Below are 21675 nucleotides of genomic sequence, written 5' to 3' on the forward strand. Positions count from 1 at the left end.
CAAGCTGTCACCTTCAGAGATTCATCACAGCTTTACTGAAAAAGCAAAACAAGCCCATCTTAGTTCACAAAGGGAAAGGGGAAAAAACACTTCAGCAGGCCACCACAGCATAAAGCACATCAGAGAAGGGAAAAGCAGTATTCCTCCCCTCAAGTGAACGTGGGAAGGCAGTTTCTCTCTTTTCAGTCACACGGGGCTTTGCTGAGGATGGAAATTTCCCTACTATAATTACCCCACATCCCCCAAAAGAGGGTTTAGATAAGCAGACTTGGTTTTAATGAAACTTTCCTTAAACTTACTTTCTTCCAACAAACAAATAAACAAACATTCTTCTCCAAAATTTATACACAGGCTGTACGTATGTACACTATTCACATGCTGAGACACCATATGTATCCCTGAAAAGGTCTCTCAGCTAATAAAGATTCAAGAAGACTCACCCCCTGAAACTTGTTCTGAGCTTTCTATCTGAAAATAAATATTTACTAAAGAAACAGCTTTCAAGGGAAACTGCCTGCCATTTTAAGATTTAGGGCCATAGGTACTGCAACAAGATACTGGAAAAGCTCCAAGTCTTTAGGATGCATTTTAATAAATCATTTGCAGAAAGGCTGATTGGTACTTTCAAATATATTGGCTCAGGTAAACAGGCAGGGATTATGTGGATACCTGACATGGGCATGAAATGCAACTGCACATTTCCTTTAAAAATACACACAAAACAACTCAGAACACTACTGTGACAAGCCCAGTTCTGCGCATAGGTGCTCCTGTGACTGGCAGATAAGGAGACCAAACAGGATTTTGTTCAGGACGAAGAGCAGCCAGTCTGCAAGGTCTTAAGGCCACCAGCCCTTCCAGAAGCTCAGTATCTCCCACTTGCTGCAAGCTGGCCCCAGAGTCAGGCTGAGGGCCCACCACCTCATTCTGTTTCATACTTTCAATGGATGGCCCAAGGCCAGATGGTTGCCTGGACTCCACAGTGCCACAGTTGTCCACAGTCACACCATGACCAACAGTGAAACAGGACTCTGTCATTTCTGTTTTCATATGCAGAAGTCAAATAATTTCTACTGCTGTAACAATGTATGATTACCAAACGTGATGCTCATGCTGTTCATCACACAGACACTCGCTCCCAAGTCCTAATTTTCAGCTACTAACAATTCTGTGAACTGTTACTGAATCTCATTACACAAGCTTCCCCATCCATGCAACTGCTGAAATTATAAGAGTGGCGCAATGGCCATAAAGGGGATGAAGGCAGAGAGATGAACTGAATGCAACAAAGTGACAGGGGAGAGGGGTACCACTCATCCTCTGCTTTCTGCAGTTCCACACAGCCCACATCACAGCAAGGTCCCCAAACCTTGCAACAGCACACAGAGGGACAGGGCATAGCAGAAAGCCATCTCAGCAGCACGGCTCCCACGTACTTCCAAGTTTCTGCGGTCACCAATTCACAGCTCTACCAACAAGGCTACTGTAACCATTATTCATCAACTGCCCAGAGCTAGAGGGATCTACAAACAACTAAACAAAACACACCCCCTAGACTTTCCTTTTCCCATGAACTGAAGTGGAAATAGCTTGGAATGGTACTATAGATATCTCTAGAGTAAGGCTATATGTATCTACAAAAGGCACAGAAGAGGAGGAAAAAAAGCCTAAAAAGCCAAGTAACCAGGCAGATTACAAATTAAATTGTATGAATTACAATTTAATCCAAGGAGCTGGTGTTTGTGAAGCATCTACTAGAGATGACTGACAGGCTGGGGATGCTGCTTCGCAGTTCTTTACCAAAGGCCTTCAAACACAGCCAAAACAAAGACCTCAAGATCCAAATCTGAAAATATGCAGCAAATGGGAAACAAGAGGTTTGCCTGGGTGAGAAAGAATTGAAAACATCTCAGCTGAGAGGGCTCAGAAGCATTCAAACCATTTTGAGAGGTAGATGCGATGAGAGGATTATTTGTATTTCTACCAGCTGAGCACAAGGGTGCTGCAGAAAGAACGCACGAAACTTTTGTGTCAAAGAGGATGCACTCAATGTTCTATTCTTCTGTTTCTGTCTGTGATCTTCTGCCATCTTCCACAGCTTATCTCCCTGCCCTCAGCCTCCTTTATGTTGTTGTATGGTACAAGATAAATCCTTTTAAAAGGAAAGAGCTGGTCTTGTTTGTTTTACAAAACGACAGCCAATGGGATACATCCATATCACAGAAGTCTACTGGATGGAGAGCTGATCAGAATATGTTAGAAAACAAGTCCTGAACTGGCAAATCCTCAAATATTTATGCACTGAGAGCATTACAGGCATTCACTCAAGCAAAAGTTCTTTTTTCTTTGCTATTCCTGTCTGGCATCAAGCAGAACCAATGTTCTTTAATTTGCCAGAAAACAGACATCAAGCAGCACAGTCTCAAAACACAGATGGATCTTCAAATCAAGACATATTACTGTGTCAGAGGGCATAGCTTGGAACTTGTATTTTTTGTGATCTCTAAACTACAGAAACAGCAAAACAAAATTCCCCAAAGACTCTGCCTTGACACCGCACCAAAGAAGAAAACTCTTTCAGACTCTGTTCAGGAAGTAAAATAACAGGATCGATCATGATAAGAGGCTGTGGCATACACAGAAATATTAGACTGTACTATGGTCAGCTTCATTTCCTACCAAAAGTAAAACGGGTAACAGAGAATTAAAGCTGTGCTTCCAGACCGCAAAGGACTACCAATTAATTTATTCCCCAGGTCCCTTCTAGCAGAGAGACTCTTCCAGTGTTTCAAAGTACTCAATGAATAGGACAAGTTTATTTCGTCAGCTTCCCCAAATAGCCAGAAAAGAGCTTTTCTCATCTCAGAACATAAAGCATACAGAAAAAAAGAGTCCTGGATGATATCCTACAATACATTGCCTCTGATGCAGGTTTAGTTTCAATAAACAATGGTAAAGGCTGAAACCTGTGACAGTTTCAGGGAAGGAGCAGTAAAGTCAAAACCTGCAAAAACTGCAAGAAGTCGTTCCGAGGTACATTTCTAAGCAGATGATCTACAACAGCAGTCTGTGGAGTGTGGGGAAAGAATTTTCATGGCAAGATGACAAATCACCGAAGAGCTAGTAATCAGATACCCTCCAGCAGCCTCTGCTCCAGCCCCACTGGTTGTACCGTTGGTTGAGCCTGAGCCTGAGGTGGAAATGTTTGAGACCTTCTCCCTGGGCAGAACCAGCTTACAGAGATAAAAGTAACAGAAACTTCTTATCAAAGTTTGACCAGTTAAAAAGTTGCACCTTTTTAATACATTTCGGAAGTCAAATGGGGGTTCACAATGCCAAAGCCCCTCTCCCACATGAGCTGCCCAAATGAAGAGCACCCAGCGCCGCATGGCAAATGTGTGTGGCCATGGCTCAACATGCTGTCATTCAGCCCAGCAAGACACATGCACATGGAGTGTGGTTATCTTAGCCTTAATACAAGAAAACCTACAGCACAAAACATTAATTTTACAGTAGCCTGAAGAAATAGTGGTGTTTCACAAACGCCTGTCTGTGGAGAGGCGCAGTTTCTGACACAGAGGCGGTGGGAGGCCCTGCAGCAGCCCCACACCCTCCCCGAATGGCTCCGGCCAGCTGCTGAGCACACAGCAGTGCTGCTTGGCAGCGGGCTTCTTCGGAAGCTGTCATTCAGAGAACACCTATGTTGGCACAGGTCTCTGACTGAAGCGGCACTAATATGGGGCAGAGAATAAAAACATCCTTATCAGATACTGACAGAGGGCAAGGCACCGGAGAGGTGATGAGCATTTATGGAGGAAACATTTCCAGGAAAGCCATCATCTGCAGAAGGCAACAGTGATAAGAGACACTAACCTCAATGAAAAAGAAGCCACCCTCCAGTTTTCAAATTCCCAACTGGTGAAGTTTCGTGAGACGTTTGATCACTAGCACACCTCCAAGCACTCTATAAGCCATAAACTTACTCCTGCATCAGCACTTCCAAGAAAGGAAAGGGATCAGATCTAGCAGCAGCACCATTTTCAGCATACATTCTGCAAAGTGACTTTGCACAGAAGGCAGTTGCTGCAGAGGGGCCTCTGCCCACTCCTCATCAATCTCGGTGCTCCCTAAGGGGCTGGGAATCCAGCAGCCTGCTAATGCACAGCACAGTAGCCAGGCTAGCCAAGCAGCTCCTGTGGGACAGGCACACACCAGGACCAGATGCTGGTTCTCAACAGGTAGGCTGGGCAATGCAGGAGAGAAAATGCTCCATGGTTCTCATCTCAGACCTGTTTGCAATTTCACCAGTTAGATGGCAGCTTAGCCCACTGGTTTAGCAAACAGCAATTAGCAAAACAGACTGGAAAAATGACAAGCAGAGAAAAACTCTCTACACATCATACTGTCTATAAAGTAATCTAACCAACATTCCCAGAAGTCATCAAAATCTGCAAAAATATCCTGCATATGTGAAACTAATAATTTCGGTTATTTTACATTTCCTGATAACATTTCTCCTTCTGCTGCTGAAAATAATTTGAGAACTCTCCTGCTGCAACATACTCAGAGAAAAGAAAAATCCATTTCAAGATCTCTGAGCACCACCAAAAGAGAAAAATCACATATACAGTCAAATGAGAGACAGAAAATCAAAGGTAAAACATGCAGATAAAATATCCGGGCGCTGTCTTGCATAGTTACTTAACAAAGTTTGTGTCTATAAATACATTTCAAGGTTGCTATTGCCAACACAACTGTAAATATTTAAAAAGAAACACATCATAGCCCTTGGACTAAGGCACCTATTTTTCCACACCCAGCAGAGAGGTTTTCCTTTATCACAGTGTGTATCAGAGTGTTAGTTCACCCTTGAAATTCCTCATACGTGACATGAAATATGCTTCAATCAGAAAAATTAGAAAAAAACATGCATGATTTTTGATTTTTATACACATCCAATCCAAGCACAAAGAAATAATTTGCATTACTATACGCTTCCTCTTAGAGCTTACTGATAACTTTCTTCACCCTCCAAGAAGCAGAAGCAAACCAGATAACAGCAGCCTGAAGTTCTTTCTTGTGTACAAACACTGCAAGTTTGTTTTTCTTCCCCTTAACTACAGTCTTCTCTCCATGGCTCCCACTGTAATCCAAACTTCCTCGTTGGAGTAAGATATCTAATCTTAATGACACCAGTATAATATTGAGTCAGCCACCTAAACGTGTGGGTCCACATTATCAAACTCCTTCATAAAAGGTCTACTCTGTTGTGTTTATGCAGGATGTTCTACAGGAGCTGTAAAGCTAAATTATCTGCTGGAATTAACTCTGCTCAGAAGAGGAGTGCTTGTGCATTTGGTGACCATCTCGCTTGGGATATTTTTACAATACATTCCCTCATTCCATGCTCAATTCACCCCTAAGCTGCTTATGCAGATACTAAACTGAACATGTGATTAATCTGTGTATCCTTACTCTTCCAAAACATCTGATAAAGACAAGCAATAGGTCGGTTTGCCCCTGTGGGATCGCAGCAACCGATCCTTATAAACCTTGTAATTCTCTCGATTAATCCAGCTCCTAGAGGCGCTCCAATACTGGTGAATCCTCCTATTCCAGATATTTTTCATTCATATCTCAAACACAGTTTCTGTTACCGTGGCCTTCAGCTACATAAGGCTGATGGATAGTGACAAAGCTCTGCCACCCAAGGATTTCTCCAAACCTATCATCTCTGCTATCACAAGAATTTCCCCTGGAATTTGTTACTATGACAATGTTTTGCTCTGGAGATACGACAATGGCAGAGCGGATTTACATTTTTCTTCCCATTACTGAAGTTTTTCTACACATGAGAAAGCAATCACACACATATGGGATTACTGATTTTCCTAAATGCGTGGGGAATGTCCAGCTTCTTGCAAACGTATCAGAAGTATATACCAAAAAATGACTTTGCCATGTACCTGCCAGTAATGAAAAGAATTCAACAGCTACTGATAGCCTGCATCAGTCTTGTGCTGATGCTCCACTGTCACTGGTAGGTGATTAAACAGGTATTTCAGAGGGCCACGGGAAAATTAAGCTGTATTTGACAATGGAACTGCTCAATGATATTCAGCCGAAAACAAGAGCGAGACCCCACGATCTTCCATGCAGAGCAGCTCCCCTGCAAGCACTGCGATCCCCTGCTCCCAGCTAGCTGCATGCGTTTCTGGGGATGTTCTGCTGGGGGCTTAGAAGGGATCGGCATCCCCACACTGTGCACTGCCTGGCCTCGCACTGTTACTTGATGCAGGAGCCTCTGAACAGATCCAAATGGGCACCACTGAAATACTCCTGAAATACAACACAGCCGACGAAGGCAGGCTCTGGAAACAGACCGTGTCCATCCCCACGGTTACAGGCATAACGCCATCATTCACGTTACTCAGCTGAGATCGAGATCGTGGAGGGGGTGGGGGAAAGGAGCAGTGAAAGCCGCTTGGGACGGCGGTCGCGTGGAAAACGTTTCCTAAAGCAGCTGAGAAGCACCGGGCCCACGCTGCGGCTGCCGCCCACTAACAGCCGGCCGGCTCGCCCCAGCGGGGAGCTCATTTCAGAACAGGAGAAAAAAATAACACACATCATTCCGAGCCGGGCGGAGCGCCGCGCCGGCCGAGGGCCCCCCGAACTTCCGGCCGTGCGGTTGCTAGGCAGGATTACCGTCTCCGTGGCAACCGCCGCGCAGCCCGGGGCCGTCCCCTCGCCAGGCAACGCGCGGCCGCGCCGCCGCCGCACCTGCCGGGCTACGCGTTGCCGTGGAGACGCAGCGTTGCCGTGGCAGCCAGCACGCCAATAGGCGCGAGGGAAGGCGACGGCCCCGCTCCGGCAAGCCGCGGCCCCGGCGCGGCGCCGGGAGGGGGCTCGAAGGAGCTCCGCGGGAGCCGTCGCGGCCGCCGCTCGGCCTCGGCGGGATGGCGGGCCCCGCTGCGGCCCGACGAGGGCACCGTGCCCCGAGCCGGCACCGCCGCCGGCCGCGAGCACCTGCCCGGTACAACCGGCGCCCACCGCCCCGCGCGCGGCCCCGAGCTGGGCCAAAGCGTCCCCCCGCACCCCGTGGGGTCGTGGCATCCCCGGGCCTGCCCAGCGCCACCGCGTCCCTGCCCCGCGCCACAGGCAGCTGCAGGAAAATAGAGTTGTAAAATCATCTAGGTCTTACCTTTGATATGCCTGAGGAGATGTGGGAGGTGTATTGAACACATGCGAGTATGGGTGATAGGGTGTCTTTTTCAAAGCCTGAATAAGATTTTGTCTATATTCTGGGTCTATACACCACAAGGACCCCTTTCCAATACTCTGCAAAGAAAAAAGAATTAAAAAAAAAATCAAATATTTGATCTAATGGCACAGCCTCATTCATTTAGCAGTAGTTGTCAGGATAGCAGCAGGTTGGGTTCCTGGACTGACAGCGGTGAATACAGTTTGCCCGCCAGAGATATCGCTCCATTAATAAATACTGTGACTATGGTTTAAATCACACTTCCGTGGGGAAAAAAAAAAAACAAACAACTAAGAATGCACATTTGGCTGCTTCCCCACCACCCCTTATTACTTAATATGATTTAATGGCATCTGGCAATTTCCCCATCACCCTATACTGGAACAACACAAAGCTACAATTTACTGGTAGATGGAAACTTTGAAGAGAAGCTGATTCTTTTTTGAAAGTGATTTTATTTTCCTTTTGTGCTGCTATGCTAACAAGAAACAGGGCTGAAAAGGAGTGGTTTAAACACCCTAGCAACTGTTTTAAAAATAAAAGGATTTAATCCTTCAGCCACATGACATTGGTGCCATTATACTACAAGAAGAAATTAATCATCTTTTCTCCCCTAAGAAAAAACACCCCTAGAACCCCGAACAAAACAAAACTGTAAAACCAGAGCTTAAACCACGATGGAGTGTTGTGAAATCAGAGTTGGTGGTTCCAGCAGCAGTGACTGCCACAGCCCTTCCCAGACGCAAGGGAACACATGGAGCTGGCAGCCTGCAGCAGGAAGGCTACACTGCCACTCAGCACCACTGCAGCCCTTGGCCCAGCGGAGGTCGGGGCAGACACCAGGGATGTTCAAATGCACAAAAGTACATTGCTAGGCTGCATTGAGAGCACACAGGAGATCAGAGCAGCCCTGTTCAAGAACACGTCACACCAGCAGCAGTCCTTACTATGGGCAGAGCTCCTCATGAGGCTCTCAGGCCATTAAGGATGTGTTTCTGGCAAACGCTGGCATGCTCTGGAGCCAGTGGAGAGGCCGTACTCCATCCCCATGCCAGCCCCAGCCCAGGCACCCTTTGCTGAACTCCAGCACCTGAGCATCCAGGTTGGATGTGGCTCTGGGCAGCCTGGTCTAGTGGTTGGCAACCCTGCCTATAGCAGAAGGGTTGAAACTAGATGATCTTTGAGGTCCTTTTCAACCCAGGCCATTCTATGATTCTACGATTCTGGTGTTCCCATGTCCAACGGCCAGCACACACACACACCACAGATGAGACTGAATGAAGAAGACTGTTTCTAAAGCCAGGAGGAGGGCACAAACCCAACACCCGTTTCCTTTGGAGAAAGAGCCCTACAGCCCCTAAATGCTGCCCTGCTTTATGGGTGGCTTCTGGACACACAGTGGGATATTCTTAGTGCTTGCAGAGCTCCTTCCGAGCTGACAGGCTGCACGTCTGTACAGAAGCCACCCTGTGAACAAAACCAGAAAAATAAGAAAGAAGCTTCCTGAGCCTTACTGGATTGCTATGTGGGAGCACCTCACAAGCTCACAGCACTGCCCGAATCACGCACTTCATTCAAAGGCAAACCCACCTGCAGGGGGCAAGGAACCAGGTTCTGCAGGGAACTGGGAGTTGGGAGAGCAGCTGCAGGCTGGCCAGCCTCTGGGCTGGCAGAAGTTGGCTCCAAGTGGCCCCGGAGGGACCGCGCAGGGAGAGGCTGGGCCTGCAAGGCCTGGGGGCCAGGAGAAGCAGGCCTTGGGGCTGCTGCCTGGGCCAGGCGCTGTGCAGGGGACTGAACATCCACCACAGAGTCATGGGGAGCTGTGTGCCCCATGCCTCGCACCAGTCTGTAGCCAAAAGCCTGTGATGTTTAGCTTTCAAATGTGGGACAATAAGGCAGAGTCTTGGTACGGTAAGTCTAGGAAGTGACCTTTTAGGCAAAGGACGGACTCAAAAATAGAATCCAAATCTCTCAAATTCCACTTCCATGCTCCATCCAAGAGGCAGAGCAAGAACGCCACAAATTTTCCTTTTAAGCAAGCAACACGCAAAGCTAGGAACATTTTTTTCAAGAGTAAACCTCTTCTGGATTCCTTACTCTTTACAGCATGGGACAAGCTTTAAAAATGCTACACTTAAACACCACCCTGTGTACTTGTACTTGCTGGAACACAACATGCTGTTTCCAAGCCTCTGTGTTCTTTCCTTTCATCCAAGTCATCTACCTGGCCGACTTCCCCCAGCCCCCGAGGAGTGAGCACGAATTGAGGGGTTTACAGGGTGAGGTCACTGCTGAAGACTGATTTCAAACCAGGCGTTGCTGCCATGCTGCATTTGTTTGGCTTGCGGATATTCTTGTGAAAGCTAAAAATAATCTCACTGGAAAACAGAAACTCTCACACAAGAGATTGGGAAGGTATTCTTGTTAGAAGGCAGTGCTATATTTTTTTGCTAATATATTTTGCCCTATTTTCTCTGCAGCTGAGCTGATTTATAATTTAGCAGCAACAATAAACACAATTTAAAGCAAAGCTCTCCAACCATGCAAAGTTCCTTTTTTAAGATATTTACCTTTCCTCTTCCACTATCCACAACAGACAGAAACACAAAGAAAACTGAAGTGTCCCCTGGTTAAGACTCCTTCCTGACAGCCCGAGGTGTGAACAGCTCTGTTAGCTGTTTGAAGATGTGTCATTAGTCTTCCATACATAGAGCAGTCACAGGAAAGGAAATCACTGGAATTCAGACCAATCCGTTAGTGATTAATTTCCATCTTATGACACTTGGCGTGCTGCTTCACTACCTTCTCCAAGCCAAAAGTCAATAGTGTCTCCAATCTAAAATCAGCAAGAAAGGAAAAAAAATCCCTGGATAGTATTTGTCTCCCAGGCAACAAGTGAGCAAGGAATGGATCCCAGCCCAGCAGCCTAGGCACTGAAGTGCTGCAGCCCGTCTGGCTGTGCCTCCCGATTCCGGGCGCAGCACTCAGCCCCTGGCACCTCCTGTTCAGCTGGGGCTGTTCCTGTATCCGTGGTTCAGGTTGTTACAGACAAGCACAGCGCAACCAGGAGTCCCCTCACCTTATCCAAGAGCAGGCTGTTACCACAGGCAAGCCATTCCAAAGGTGTAACTATCAGAGAGAGAAACCAACACATGGAAGTTACCCCAGGAATACTTAGGGCTTAATATTTTCTCCAAGAAGCTTCCTGATTATGTTTACTAATTATTGTGAGGATATTGTTATTCCTTTTTCTGTTGTCTACTAGACATACAAACTGTATATAGGTATTGTTCTTTCTGATAGCTCAAATACCCAAAGGTGACTTCCAGCCATTAAAACTGGTGCATTACCAAGAATAGGTGTGAGACATTCAGTGTCCAATTTCTTTTCCCCTCAAAATGGACTGCATACAAAAGTTTTAAAATCCTATTTACACAACCTGGTAGGGTCCAAACAAACAAAAAAAAAAGTTTGGTCCTGTTAGTAGAAAAAGCTGCTTGGAACTTTAAAAAAAAAAAAAAAAAAAAAAAAGCTGCTTGTTAGCTCTTTTAATCATTAGAGTTAACAGCATTATCTGCTATTAAAACTCTTCGTTTTTTCGTTTATAGAAGATTTTGCTTCTATATAGTTCACACCGCTGACAGCCTAGCCCTATGCAGTACTTACCATCTGCCCAAAGCTCCATTAAAAAAAAAGGTCTCTTTCCAGGATCAACGGCTGGGAAAAATACAGACCCTGTCTATATAAAAATTCTGGCAAATGCTTATTTGAGGAATTTCATTCCCTGGTTGTTTTAGCACTGACTTGAAATTTGCTAGGAATGCAGCTTGTTTCCACGGTGGTTCTTTTTAATGCCAGACAGTCCACGCCAAATGAAGCCTGGGAAAGAGAGCAGACTTAGAAGCCACAAAGCAGGCAGGTTAGGAGTTGGACAGTCACAGCTGTGCCACTGCTTGGCCACCTGGGTCCAGTGGGGCACCGTGCTGACAGAGGGGAGCAGCAGCATGGGGTGCTCACATCCCACAGCAGGTCTCTGCCTGGTGCCCAGTCCCTCTCCTCAAAGAAGATCCATGGGGACTGTCCCCTTCTGCAGGACAAGCCATGGTGACACAGCAATGTTCCTCTTTTCCTCACAGAGGAAAAGTAGGGCTCTGGCTGGGCACAAACCAGCTGGGAATGGTTCGCCAGGAAGGCAGAGAGCAGGCACGCAGGGGGAGCTGGGACAAGCTGGGCAATTGGCTTTCAGTCAATGAGCTTGTTGGTCCAAGGAAAAGAATCCAACAACTGCCCCCTAAGATGAACTGCCAAAATAGAAGGGGATGAATGCTTAGGACTAAACCCTCCAAAACCAAAGTTATCAATGGAATAAACTAGGAATGCCACCATTACCCAAATCGAGTGGTACGCATATACACTATCATTTCTAACTATTCTGTCCTGATTATTGTGGCACTTTAGGAATTATGAAAGTGAGTAGAAAAGCAGAAACTTCCTATCAGTTGAAAGAGGACATTTCCAATTAGCATCTGCAGTCCCAAGTTATCACGTCTTGAAATCATAGGATGGTGGCACAGAAGTCCCTGGCTAGGTCAGTGTGAGCCAGTGCAGTCATTAGCACAGGACCTCTGAATAACAATAATGACACTTCCTTGCAAAGATAAGGAACCATTTGGTGTCAGTCATCCCCATTACTGATATAATAGTTTGCTCTCAGCATGGATGAAACCTATTGTTACAGCAAATGACCTCTCTGCAAGTAATAGCAGAGAGATTACTGCGTATCAAAGGTTCTTATTCTGGATAAATATTTATCCCGTGCTCACTGTGCCCCTCACAGTAGAGAACTTGAAGCAAATCTTCACTCAGATTTGCCAACATGTTTACCCACAGGAATGCCATACTGCTCTCCCACAGGTGTCCAAGTGTGCCACCCAAACACAGAGGTGTTTCTACAGGATCAAACTTTAGTGAGCCAGTTTTCAAAAGGAAAGCTTCAATAAAAGAACTGGATGATGGAAATACACGTGATGCCACAACACAGTGTAAAGCAACCACTCAAGTAGCTACAGCCGGGACCATCTGGGATATCTGAACAAATAACTGTGTTTTTAGAAAGAGATTTCAGATTTCAGCCTAAGGGAAGAGAGGGAACAATATTTCTCAACGTTTAGGACCATACCACACAACACTGCTCTTGAAGTTGTGCAAACAAAGTTGAAGGCACAATGGGGAACAAGCAGCTGATGATACGAACTTGAACCCAGTCAGAGGACTGAAGCCCACTGTGATCACAGCTGCCTTGTATCAGCACCACAGCCAAGGGGCTTACAGAGCAGGAGCTCCTCAGCACTCAGAGAGCACAGTCCAGCAGCTCCGTGCTCCCATCTGCGGGAAGCCCTGGGCCATGCTGCCAGCACTGCACCACCCTGCTCTGCACTGCTGATGTGGGACTCACTCCAGATTGAAGCTCCTTCCTTTACTCCACGCAGGGGCAACACACTAATTCGTGCACTGGGAGAAAACAGTGGAGCTGGTCTGCTGCTCTGTTTAAAACTCTGTGGTTATGCTTTACTCATTGGGATTTGACAGTAAGGACAGACCGAATATTGTTTGCTCTGCTCACCTGCATTGGTTCTCTGGTTTTAAACAGTTTTTATGAACACTCACAGACAACACTAAACCTTTCAACTGCTCTGCAACCTGCAGATGAAAATGGTGGGTTCTCTATTTACCTCATTGTTAAATAAATGAAGTAATTCACACAAATACACAAACAGAACATTAGAATCATCTTAGGTCAGCTAGTTTTTAAAAAAAGAAAAAGAAAAAAAAGAGAGAAATACAACTGCTAAGGAGTTCTTAAAGAAAGAAAAACAAAGCCACTGCTAATGATTGCTATTATTATAAAACACATTCCTTAGATCCACTGTAATATCACATAAAAATTGCAGATAACTATTCATGCAGTCTAAGGGTAGATTTTTTTCATTCTTTTCAAACATTTCCAGCACAGACATGTGAAATTCTATACAGCCAGTTTTAGAGAGCTGCATTACAGACCTTAACAGCAATTTTAATGACAGTAACAACTGCACAGTAAGCATTTAATTTTCATAAACCCTCACACAAAATCTCTTGAACCTGTGAGCTCCAGAAACGTCCCCTGCCCTTCAGAGGAAAGTTTGGCAGTGTTACGTGGCAGTTTGACACAATACAGAGAAAATAAAACCTTATTTGCATGCAACATGACAAAACCCTCACACCTACTTCTGCGTGTTTTCAACACCTTTCCACTAAGTCCTCCACCACAGTGCAGATCAAGCACAAAGCTGAGAAAGAGCTCTGACTAGTTAAAACAGAGCTACGTGGCCATAAATACATGCTCATTTGATATGTGAAACAAGTGGTGTGAAGGAAAGGATTGCTGGAGCGTGGTGTTCCACCCCAAGTAAACCAGCTGCATCAAGAAATCACCACTATTCTCAAGAGAACAAAAGACTGGGACCTTTCAAGTCTTATTTTGCCCCAGGTAAAAATATCCATTAGCTCAAATTGCAGAAGTCCAGGTCTCTGCTTTCATGCTCATCTCCTGCTATTTTAAACTCATTTGCTCAATGAACTCTCCCAGACATCAATACCTCAGTTGCTAGATCCTTGTCCTGCTGGCCACTGGGACAGTGGCCTGGTGCTGCCCAGGTGGTGTGGGGCCATAAGCATCTCAGTCCCCAGAGTCCTCCCTGGTTCACCGTGGGCAAACTGGGGAGCTAGGTGAGGAAGATCTCACAAGACCAGACCTTCCCCTAAGTGAGAAGTAGGGTTACAGTGAGAAGAGCTACCTTGCCTTAAACAAAATAAACTCCCCACCCCCTTCCCCCATAAACAAGGAGCAGCCAAGCAAGTGATTAAACCAGGAACAGAGGCCAGAACAATGCTGTGAAGTAACAACTAGAGAAAAAGAGAGATGGGTGGAACTTCACAGTTCTCCTGTTCCACAGGCAAGACCATAGAGCAGATTCCTGCAACATTAGCAAGCACTGTCCAAACGCACAGCCATGCAGAAAGCCAGCATCCCTCCAGTGGAGGAGTTCACGTCTCACCAGCTCAAGATACCTGAAGTTTTCTCTCTCTTCACACGCACAGACCCCCACACCACAGAGCCCAGCTGTGCCGGGGCCCCACTCCTCCCCACGGTACTGCCAGGGGTAGTCTCAGCCTGACTCCAGAGGATGCCCCCAGAGCAGAGCCACAGGCAGAGCAGAGGGGCTGCAGGTCACACCTCAGCATAGTGCCTGCACAAGGACTGCTGTCACAGCCAGGTTGAGATTTATACAAATTAAAAAATAGAGAAGTCAGAAATGTCTTCCAGTGTGTGGCATAGGCACCCAGCAAGACTGACTGCCCTGAAAATCACAAATCCAAGGCATGTCCCCAGAGTCGGGGCTGCGGATCCCATGATCTTCAGTGCAGGCAGACTAGTTCCCACCATGATTACTCTGCCAGATGACACCATGTGCACAGCACAGCCATGGCTCCTCCCCAACCCCCCTACTGCCCATGCCATGCAAGCCTTGTACGCACACCAACACCATGAGCTGGCCCCGCACTGTGACCACTGCCTGCAGGCCACAGGTATCATCACAGCAGTGTCCCATGCTCTCAAAACAAAGAGACTCCTCTGACAGGCTTAGGAGATGACATGTGGTATCATTGCTCTCTGTGAGCCATACTTAGCCTGTTAGGCATCTCCTTGTTCAGTACGCAAACAACCCTATAAAACTATTTCATTGCCATATGGAAATCCTGCAAAAGCCTGAAGAGAATACTGCCCTTAAACAAAGCCTTGCTCACAACTAAAGCAGATGTGTGCTGTTCCACTGCAATGTCTGGCAGCCCCGGGCCTGCCCAAGGCCAACCAGGCCAGGGGAGAAGGAAATGCAGAAGTACTGCCCAGCAGGAACAGAGCACAGGGTCCAGCGGGTACAGGGGCCCAGGGTTGGGAAGCAGGGAGCACAGAGACAGGGCTGCTGGCAGGCCATCACAGCGAGCCTGAGGAGATAAGGAAGCAAGCGCAGCATTGCTACTGCTGGGTCAGCCTACAGAATTCCTGCGTATACACAGAATGTGCAATTAGCCCCACTCTGTCGAAAATTGAGGACACACAGAAAGAAAAGAATACAAAAGAAGTGCTCAAGGTAACCTATAAAATCAGTGGCAGAAGAAAAAAAAAATCCCAAGACTCCAGAGCAGAAGCCCCATAATGGCCATGCCAGGCAGTGTGTCAGGGCCATGGACTGAGCACTCCAGTACTGGACAGCCCATGTGCCACACAGTATCCGCGGGCTGCCTCGCACAGCCAGGGAAAATGCACAGCACCTTCTCCTGCAAATAGATGGTTACAAAGCATCTGAAAACCCAGAATGATTTTAAAACAACCCTTCACACAACAGATACTCAAAAAATTATCCAACACTTAGATCAGTGCTGGAGGTCGGTGGGTCAGGCATTGTCTGCCAGCGCATTAATGATGAAATGAGCAAGGGAAAGAACTTACAGGGGAAGGGGTTAACAGCTCTCAGAAACCGGTGGGATGGAGTGGGCGGGACTAACTCCATTAGCAGCCACAAATAAAAACAGAAATAAGGAAGACCTGACAAAAGCTAATGGATTGACACCATTTTCCCCTGTAACCATTTAATGTGGGGGGTTTTCCTTGTTTTGTGCTTCATTTGGTTCAACGGATGAATTGAGGGGAAAATCCAGGCACAGTGATGGACAGCTGGAGATGCGGCCTGGCAGCAGTGCTCTGAGGTGGGCCTGTGCACTAAGCCAGGTGGCTGCAGCCTCCTGCAGCCCAGGCACTGCGCAGGCACACACCAGTGCCAGGCCCCGCTCACTGCCCGCTGCCACGGCACACAGCAATACACGTTTCTGCCACTTGTACACACACGTCCCGATCCCTCCTTCAATCCCACTTCTATGTCAAGATCAAAATTAGTTATTTTTTACTGTTTTTTTTCTTTCTCATGGCTGAATGACAAACGCTGGGGAGCAAAACAAACCATTCCAGCACTGCAAACTTCCCTCCCAAACAAGACAACTCCTTGGCTTTGCCCAAAGCTCTGGCTCACTTGCTCAGTGCAGATCAGTACGAAGTCAGGGCAGCACCTGCCTGTAGGAGCACCAGAGCATGAGAAGCAGCACTCACCTGTGCTGGGCTTGTAAAAACAGTAAGGAGAGATGAGGCTGCTCAGTCTCCAAAGTTTTGACAGTGAGATTAATTAACACTGTAAAAAGACAATTGTCCTTCAGGTTTTAGTTGGATTTTTAGGTATCTGAGTTTTTCTAAGCACAGCTAAATGGGTTACAAATGGGGAAAGGCAGAAAGCAGCAGATGCACCACACCATAGCTCGGCACAAGGGCCCTCTGCAGCATAAGCCACTCCATCAAGCGTATTTCCGAGCAGGTAATTAATACTGCCTTTCAGCTGCCCTGAGCACTTCCGCCAATGAAACAGATTTGAAAAGTATGCAGGTAGTTTATTAAACAAGGCAAAGTGATTCCATTAGACAAATATGACAGAGATTCACTGGTGTGAGTTGATTTAAAGCAAAAGGAAGACAAATATTTCTACCTAGATACATTCAAGGAAGCCAGCAAGTCCTTGATGACAATCTGCAGCTTGGCAAGAATAGGGCTCACAGATTTATTCATGCTGCTTCCCAGGCAGACCAGTTCCACATTAGCAAAGCATTCCTCAAAGTCCAAATAACTCAGGATCCTCACTCAGTATATATTCTTCCTCTGACTAAAGGCCGCTTCACTTTATTCCAAATCCCACAGTGACATAAAGGAAAAGCAGGTTTCCTTAAATTTGCAAGAGAATGGGAGGACGTACCACAGGCCGTAGAGCCAGCCTGAGAGCGAGCAGAAACAAACCCTGCAGAAACAGAAACATCGCTCTTCAGGAGGGCTGCTTCGGCCAAGCTGCTAAAAAACAGGATGTGAGCATCAGTTGTGTGTGCAGAAGAGAGGTTATTCAGAACAGTGAATTCACACACAGACTGGATCTTTTACTCTGTAAGAAAAGGGTGGGAGGAAGGGGGGAAAAAATCTTTCAACCCACACACCACAGACCTGCCTACTTGGGTTTTCCCCAGTCTTTTTTTTAACTTCGTTGTCTAACAAGCAGTCCTTTTCAAGTGTGATGTTCACAGACAGCCACCTGTAAAACAGGAGTGTGCTGAGAGGAGGAGGAGGAGGAGGAAGGACACGATGCTTAAGAAAAGGATCCCGTGGGCAACCGCAGGCGTGTGGGACTGGTGCAGCTGGAGAATGACACATCTGCAGGAAGGCAGGAAGGGCTGCACCCAGTGGAGCATGGAACTGGGGGAAAAGGAAAGGCCAGGGGAAGGGAAAAGGAAAGCAATGCTCTATGATGAGAGTAAGAACTGCTGGGAATTAGAAAAGTAGCAGCAGCGCTACACAGGGCTAACTCACCATCTGCACCACTCCTTGGTACTTACCAGCAGGCTATTACTCATTATAATCATAGTATACAAAAAGGCTGCTGATCAATACTGCACAAAGGTGATTAGTGCTCAATGATTAAACATCAGTGCATGAATTTGTCTGACTTAATGTGCCTGAAGTGGAAGGAAACAGGGAGAAACCATTTCTGAGCAGACTCCAGTAACAAAATTGACAAACCATCCAACATCAGATGTTAACGCTGTGAAGAGCTCAGAACCAAAAGATGGAAAATTGTTTTCTTCCAAATTATTCAAGATCAAATGTGCCTTTGAACAAATATACCCTTTAAAGGAAAAGAAAATTTCATTGAAGAATGCCAGAATGAAGCTATTCTGATGACACGCATGTCACACGAACAGGCCTGCTGTGACCTGAGTCACTGTTCCAGGTCTTCTGTGATCTTCTTGCTATCGGTTTCACACAGGAAGCCTTCACGTTTGACGCACCAAAAATAGCAGATGGTGTACAAATGAAAAATTTTGTTCAAAAAGGCTTGCAACTTCTTTCTTTTCTTAAATGCTAATGAGCTTTCAGCACGGCATAAAGGTGACTTGAAGCCCTTCACCCTGCCATGTTGTCTTCACATCCACGCATGTGAACAGCTCCGTTAGTAGGTGATGGAAACAATAAAGAACGAAAAGAAACAAAAACAATAGGAAATGAATACCTAAATGAGAAAAATAATATACTCCCCTAGAGAGAAAGATGTATACCTAGACAACAAGGTCCAAGTTGCTGAAGGCCCTACCCAAGGCTGAGCAGAAAGGAAGGCACATTTTACGATTAACCATATCGTCCCAAATGACCATTAACAACTCTGAGAGAAGCTTCAGGTCTGGGTAGCAGACCAAGCCCTGCTGAAGAGCAAGAGCCAGCCCTCGAGCATGTTGGTGGTGTGCAGATCCACTCTTGCCTGCCTCACAGAGGAAACCAAAACAGCAGCCCCTTCCTAGGGAGTCCTCCAAACAGTCCCAGGCCTTAGAGCTGGGTCCTGCTACTGCAGACACTGAACTCTGCACTGTACTAAAGAGGATTTCTCTAATTGCTGTTTTTTCTTCACAAAGGGCTCTCTGGGGAAATGCTAAACATACCACCAACAAAAGAATTTGAAGAAACTTGACAGACTACAGCTTGAGGGTAACCTCCAGAATCTGACTTCAATACTGCCAATTCGTGGCATTGTACCATACTGGGATTTTAGGTGTTTTTATTAGAAATGCCTAAGATGCTCCAAAATCATGAAAACAAAACATTTCCAGTTGTCTTCATTTCTGTAAAGAGATGGTGGGGATCTTAAAGACTCTAAAATAAGACATCTCCCATTACTTAAAAAGTATCATGATTTTTGAGCCAAAATCAGGAATGTTAGGGTACAAACCTGCATAGAAACTGCTGTCCCCATCCCTATCACATGCATTTGCACTTTTACACACACATCTGGACACTAGCGTTATTCTGTCTACCTTAAAAGCCAAACAACACAGAAAACTCATCTGGATCAGTACAGAATTGCCTGTCTTTGAAAACAGAACTGTGTATCTGTATGAAGAATGAGAAGCAATCCCACTCCGTTAGCAGAGCTGAAGTTACACATGGCTTGAATTGAAAAGCCACTTAAGCAAGCTCTGGAACCATCGTGCTGTTCAAACTGATGCCAAACAACAGGAACTGACAGTCAAAACAGGAAAAAACAGAGCTCACTGATGAAGCAAATTCTTCCCCTTCCTACTGCGTGGCTAAATTAAAGATTCAGAGTGCAAATCCAAAATCAAGTTTGTGACCCCTAATTTATAAATTGTGAGGGAAATAAATTGAGGTTGATGCAGCACACAAATGGGTAATTGTACTGTAATCAAGAAACAGAAGTTTGTCCCATCAGCTCAAGCCCAGCCAAAGGATTTTTGGCAATAGTGCCATTGGAGGGTGAGAGGGACTCGAGTGGTAGTGAAGGAGCAGATGCTAATTAGCAAAAGCAGTTAAATCATAAGCATTTATACTTAGAAACTAAAATAATGCAAATATTTTAGCTAGGGGAAGAGGACTACATTTTCCTACACTTTTTCCCAAGTCAGCAGAAAAACAGGGTAAGAAAGCAAGATCTCTTTTTCCATTTCAATACTACAAATTAAAATCAAAGCTTTCTAAATGAAAATTTTGTATTTCTTCTCAAACAAGAGGGATGACAGTAAAGCTCATCTTAGTGGAAATGGTCATAATTACATCTCTGTTTTCCCAAATTCCAAATTGCTCAGCTCTAAAAGCCAACAGCAAATGACAGACCAAAGCAGACTTCTTATGCTAAGAACAAGGAACTTATTTCCTCCAAACACAAGCAGCACTGCCCCAAAAGGTGCCAAAGTCTTACAGGTGTTTTAACAAAACCTGTAAGTATACAAAATTAACAGAAGTAGAGTTGTTGGGTTTTTTCTACATTTCAAGTTCTGATTTCCTTTAGGGAAAAAAAAAAAAAAAACACGAAAAAAAACCAAGAGACAGTTCAGGTTAGTTAGTATCATGATTTAGAGCGATCTGTTTAGACTGACTGGTAACCATTTGCAGCAACACAACACATCTGTTCTAAGGAAATTCTGCACATGCCACTGCCACAGCATGCTGCTTTCCTAATGCAGGGATACGAGCAAGTAGAGAGCTTTGTGTGACAGTCCAAATCCACTGCTTTTTGTTCCCATTTCACCTCACAAATTTTTTTGATGATCTGAAAACCAAAATGATTATGGTAGTGTTTACATACATACACACACATACATATACACACAGGGATAGAGAGATACAAAAATAAATGAATTTAAGCAGAAGAGGAGGTAGAGCCTGAACAGTAAAATCCCATTTGTCTCAATAGCTGGGAGCTAGCTCTGTACTGAGTCTTCAGTGCAATTTATCTCTTTATGACAGCTTCTTTCCTCTGTTGTACAGCCCAAAGTCTAAAAAGCACTAGAACTTGAAATAAATTAGAAAAACAAAACAGAAAAAAAAACCAACTGTACTCTTACAACAGTGAGGGCTGCATATTAACCACTGAGCCCTGAGAGAAAACATTGATCTCTAGGGAAGGGGGGCAAGAGAGAGAAAAGCCTAATTAATTAGTGCAATGAGGCAATTATGTAACAATAATGTGTAATGTCAATTGCCAGAACAGAAAAACAAAGCACTTGCCCGATGTCCCACTATCTCTGCCACACCAACCCAGTAACTTCTAGTCCCTCCCAACAAACACCTACATCTGCAATTCCTGTAAACTAATAAATCATTTACACCTCTGATCTACAGCACGGAAGTACTTCAAGAAAGGTGAATGAATGCAAGAATCCTACCATTATTTTCACTGAAGTTTACAACTGAACGCAATCTGTAAAGGTGATTCCTGCAGGATGAAATGCCTTTTGACCCAGGAGCTCTATACTATTTTTTCTCCAAGTCTGGGTGTAACTGTAGCTCCAGCTCAGCCTGCAGCATGCAGTTCTCACATCCATCAAGCATTCCTCTCCAAAGACTTGGCAGCATTCCTAAGAACAGTGACGATCCCTGGACATGCAGTTTCCCTGCTGTAGGGCTGGAGAAGGCTGCACACAGACGGACTGCACAAGATAGTGATACTAAAGAGAAATTTTGCAAAAACAGTTATCCCGCATGGAAAGGATTTTACTCTTAAAGACAAACCACGTGAAACGTTTAGTTCTATCCATCAATTTAAGGAGAACGGACCTAACTGCAAAACTGCAGCTTTCATTACATTCTGTATCACTTACTCCTAACAATGACAACTACCTCCTCCCTCCTAATCTAAAAGCGGAGCACTTCAAAAAGTCCTGCCTAATTCAAAAAGAACATGCATAACCTTCCCACTCTCCACCTTTCAAATGAA

At 45.5% G+C, this 21675-nt stretch overlaps 1 protein-coding gene across 7 annotated transcripts in view; it reads right to left on the minus strand.

Annotated features, from left to right (window-relative positions):
• FOXN3 (forkhead box N3) overlaps positions 1 to 21675 on the minus strand; it is a 230321-nt gene that overhangs the window by 88171 nt on the left and 120475 nt on the right. For all 7 annotated transcript variants that reach the window (XM_085225480.1, XM_085225484.1, XM_085225483.1 and 4 more), the window contains one exon: positions 7202 to 7338. In XM_085225480.1, coding sequence (XP_085081606.1) covers positions 7202 to 7338 — 137 coding nt within the window. The remainder of the gene's footprint in view (positions 1 to 7201; positions 7339 to 21675) is intronic.

The sequence above is a fragment of the Meleagris gallopavo genome, chromosome 5 (genome assembly GCF_905368555.1).
Source record: "Meleagris gallopavo chromosome 5, MGAL_WU_HG_1.1, whole genome shotgun sequence".
Classification (NCBI taxonomy): Eukaryota; Metazoa; Chordata; class Aves; order Galliformes; family Phasianidae; genus Meleagris; species Meleagris gallopavo.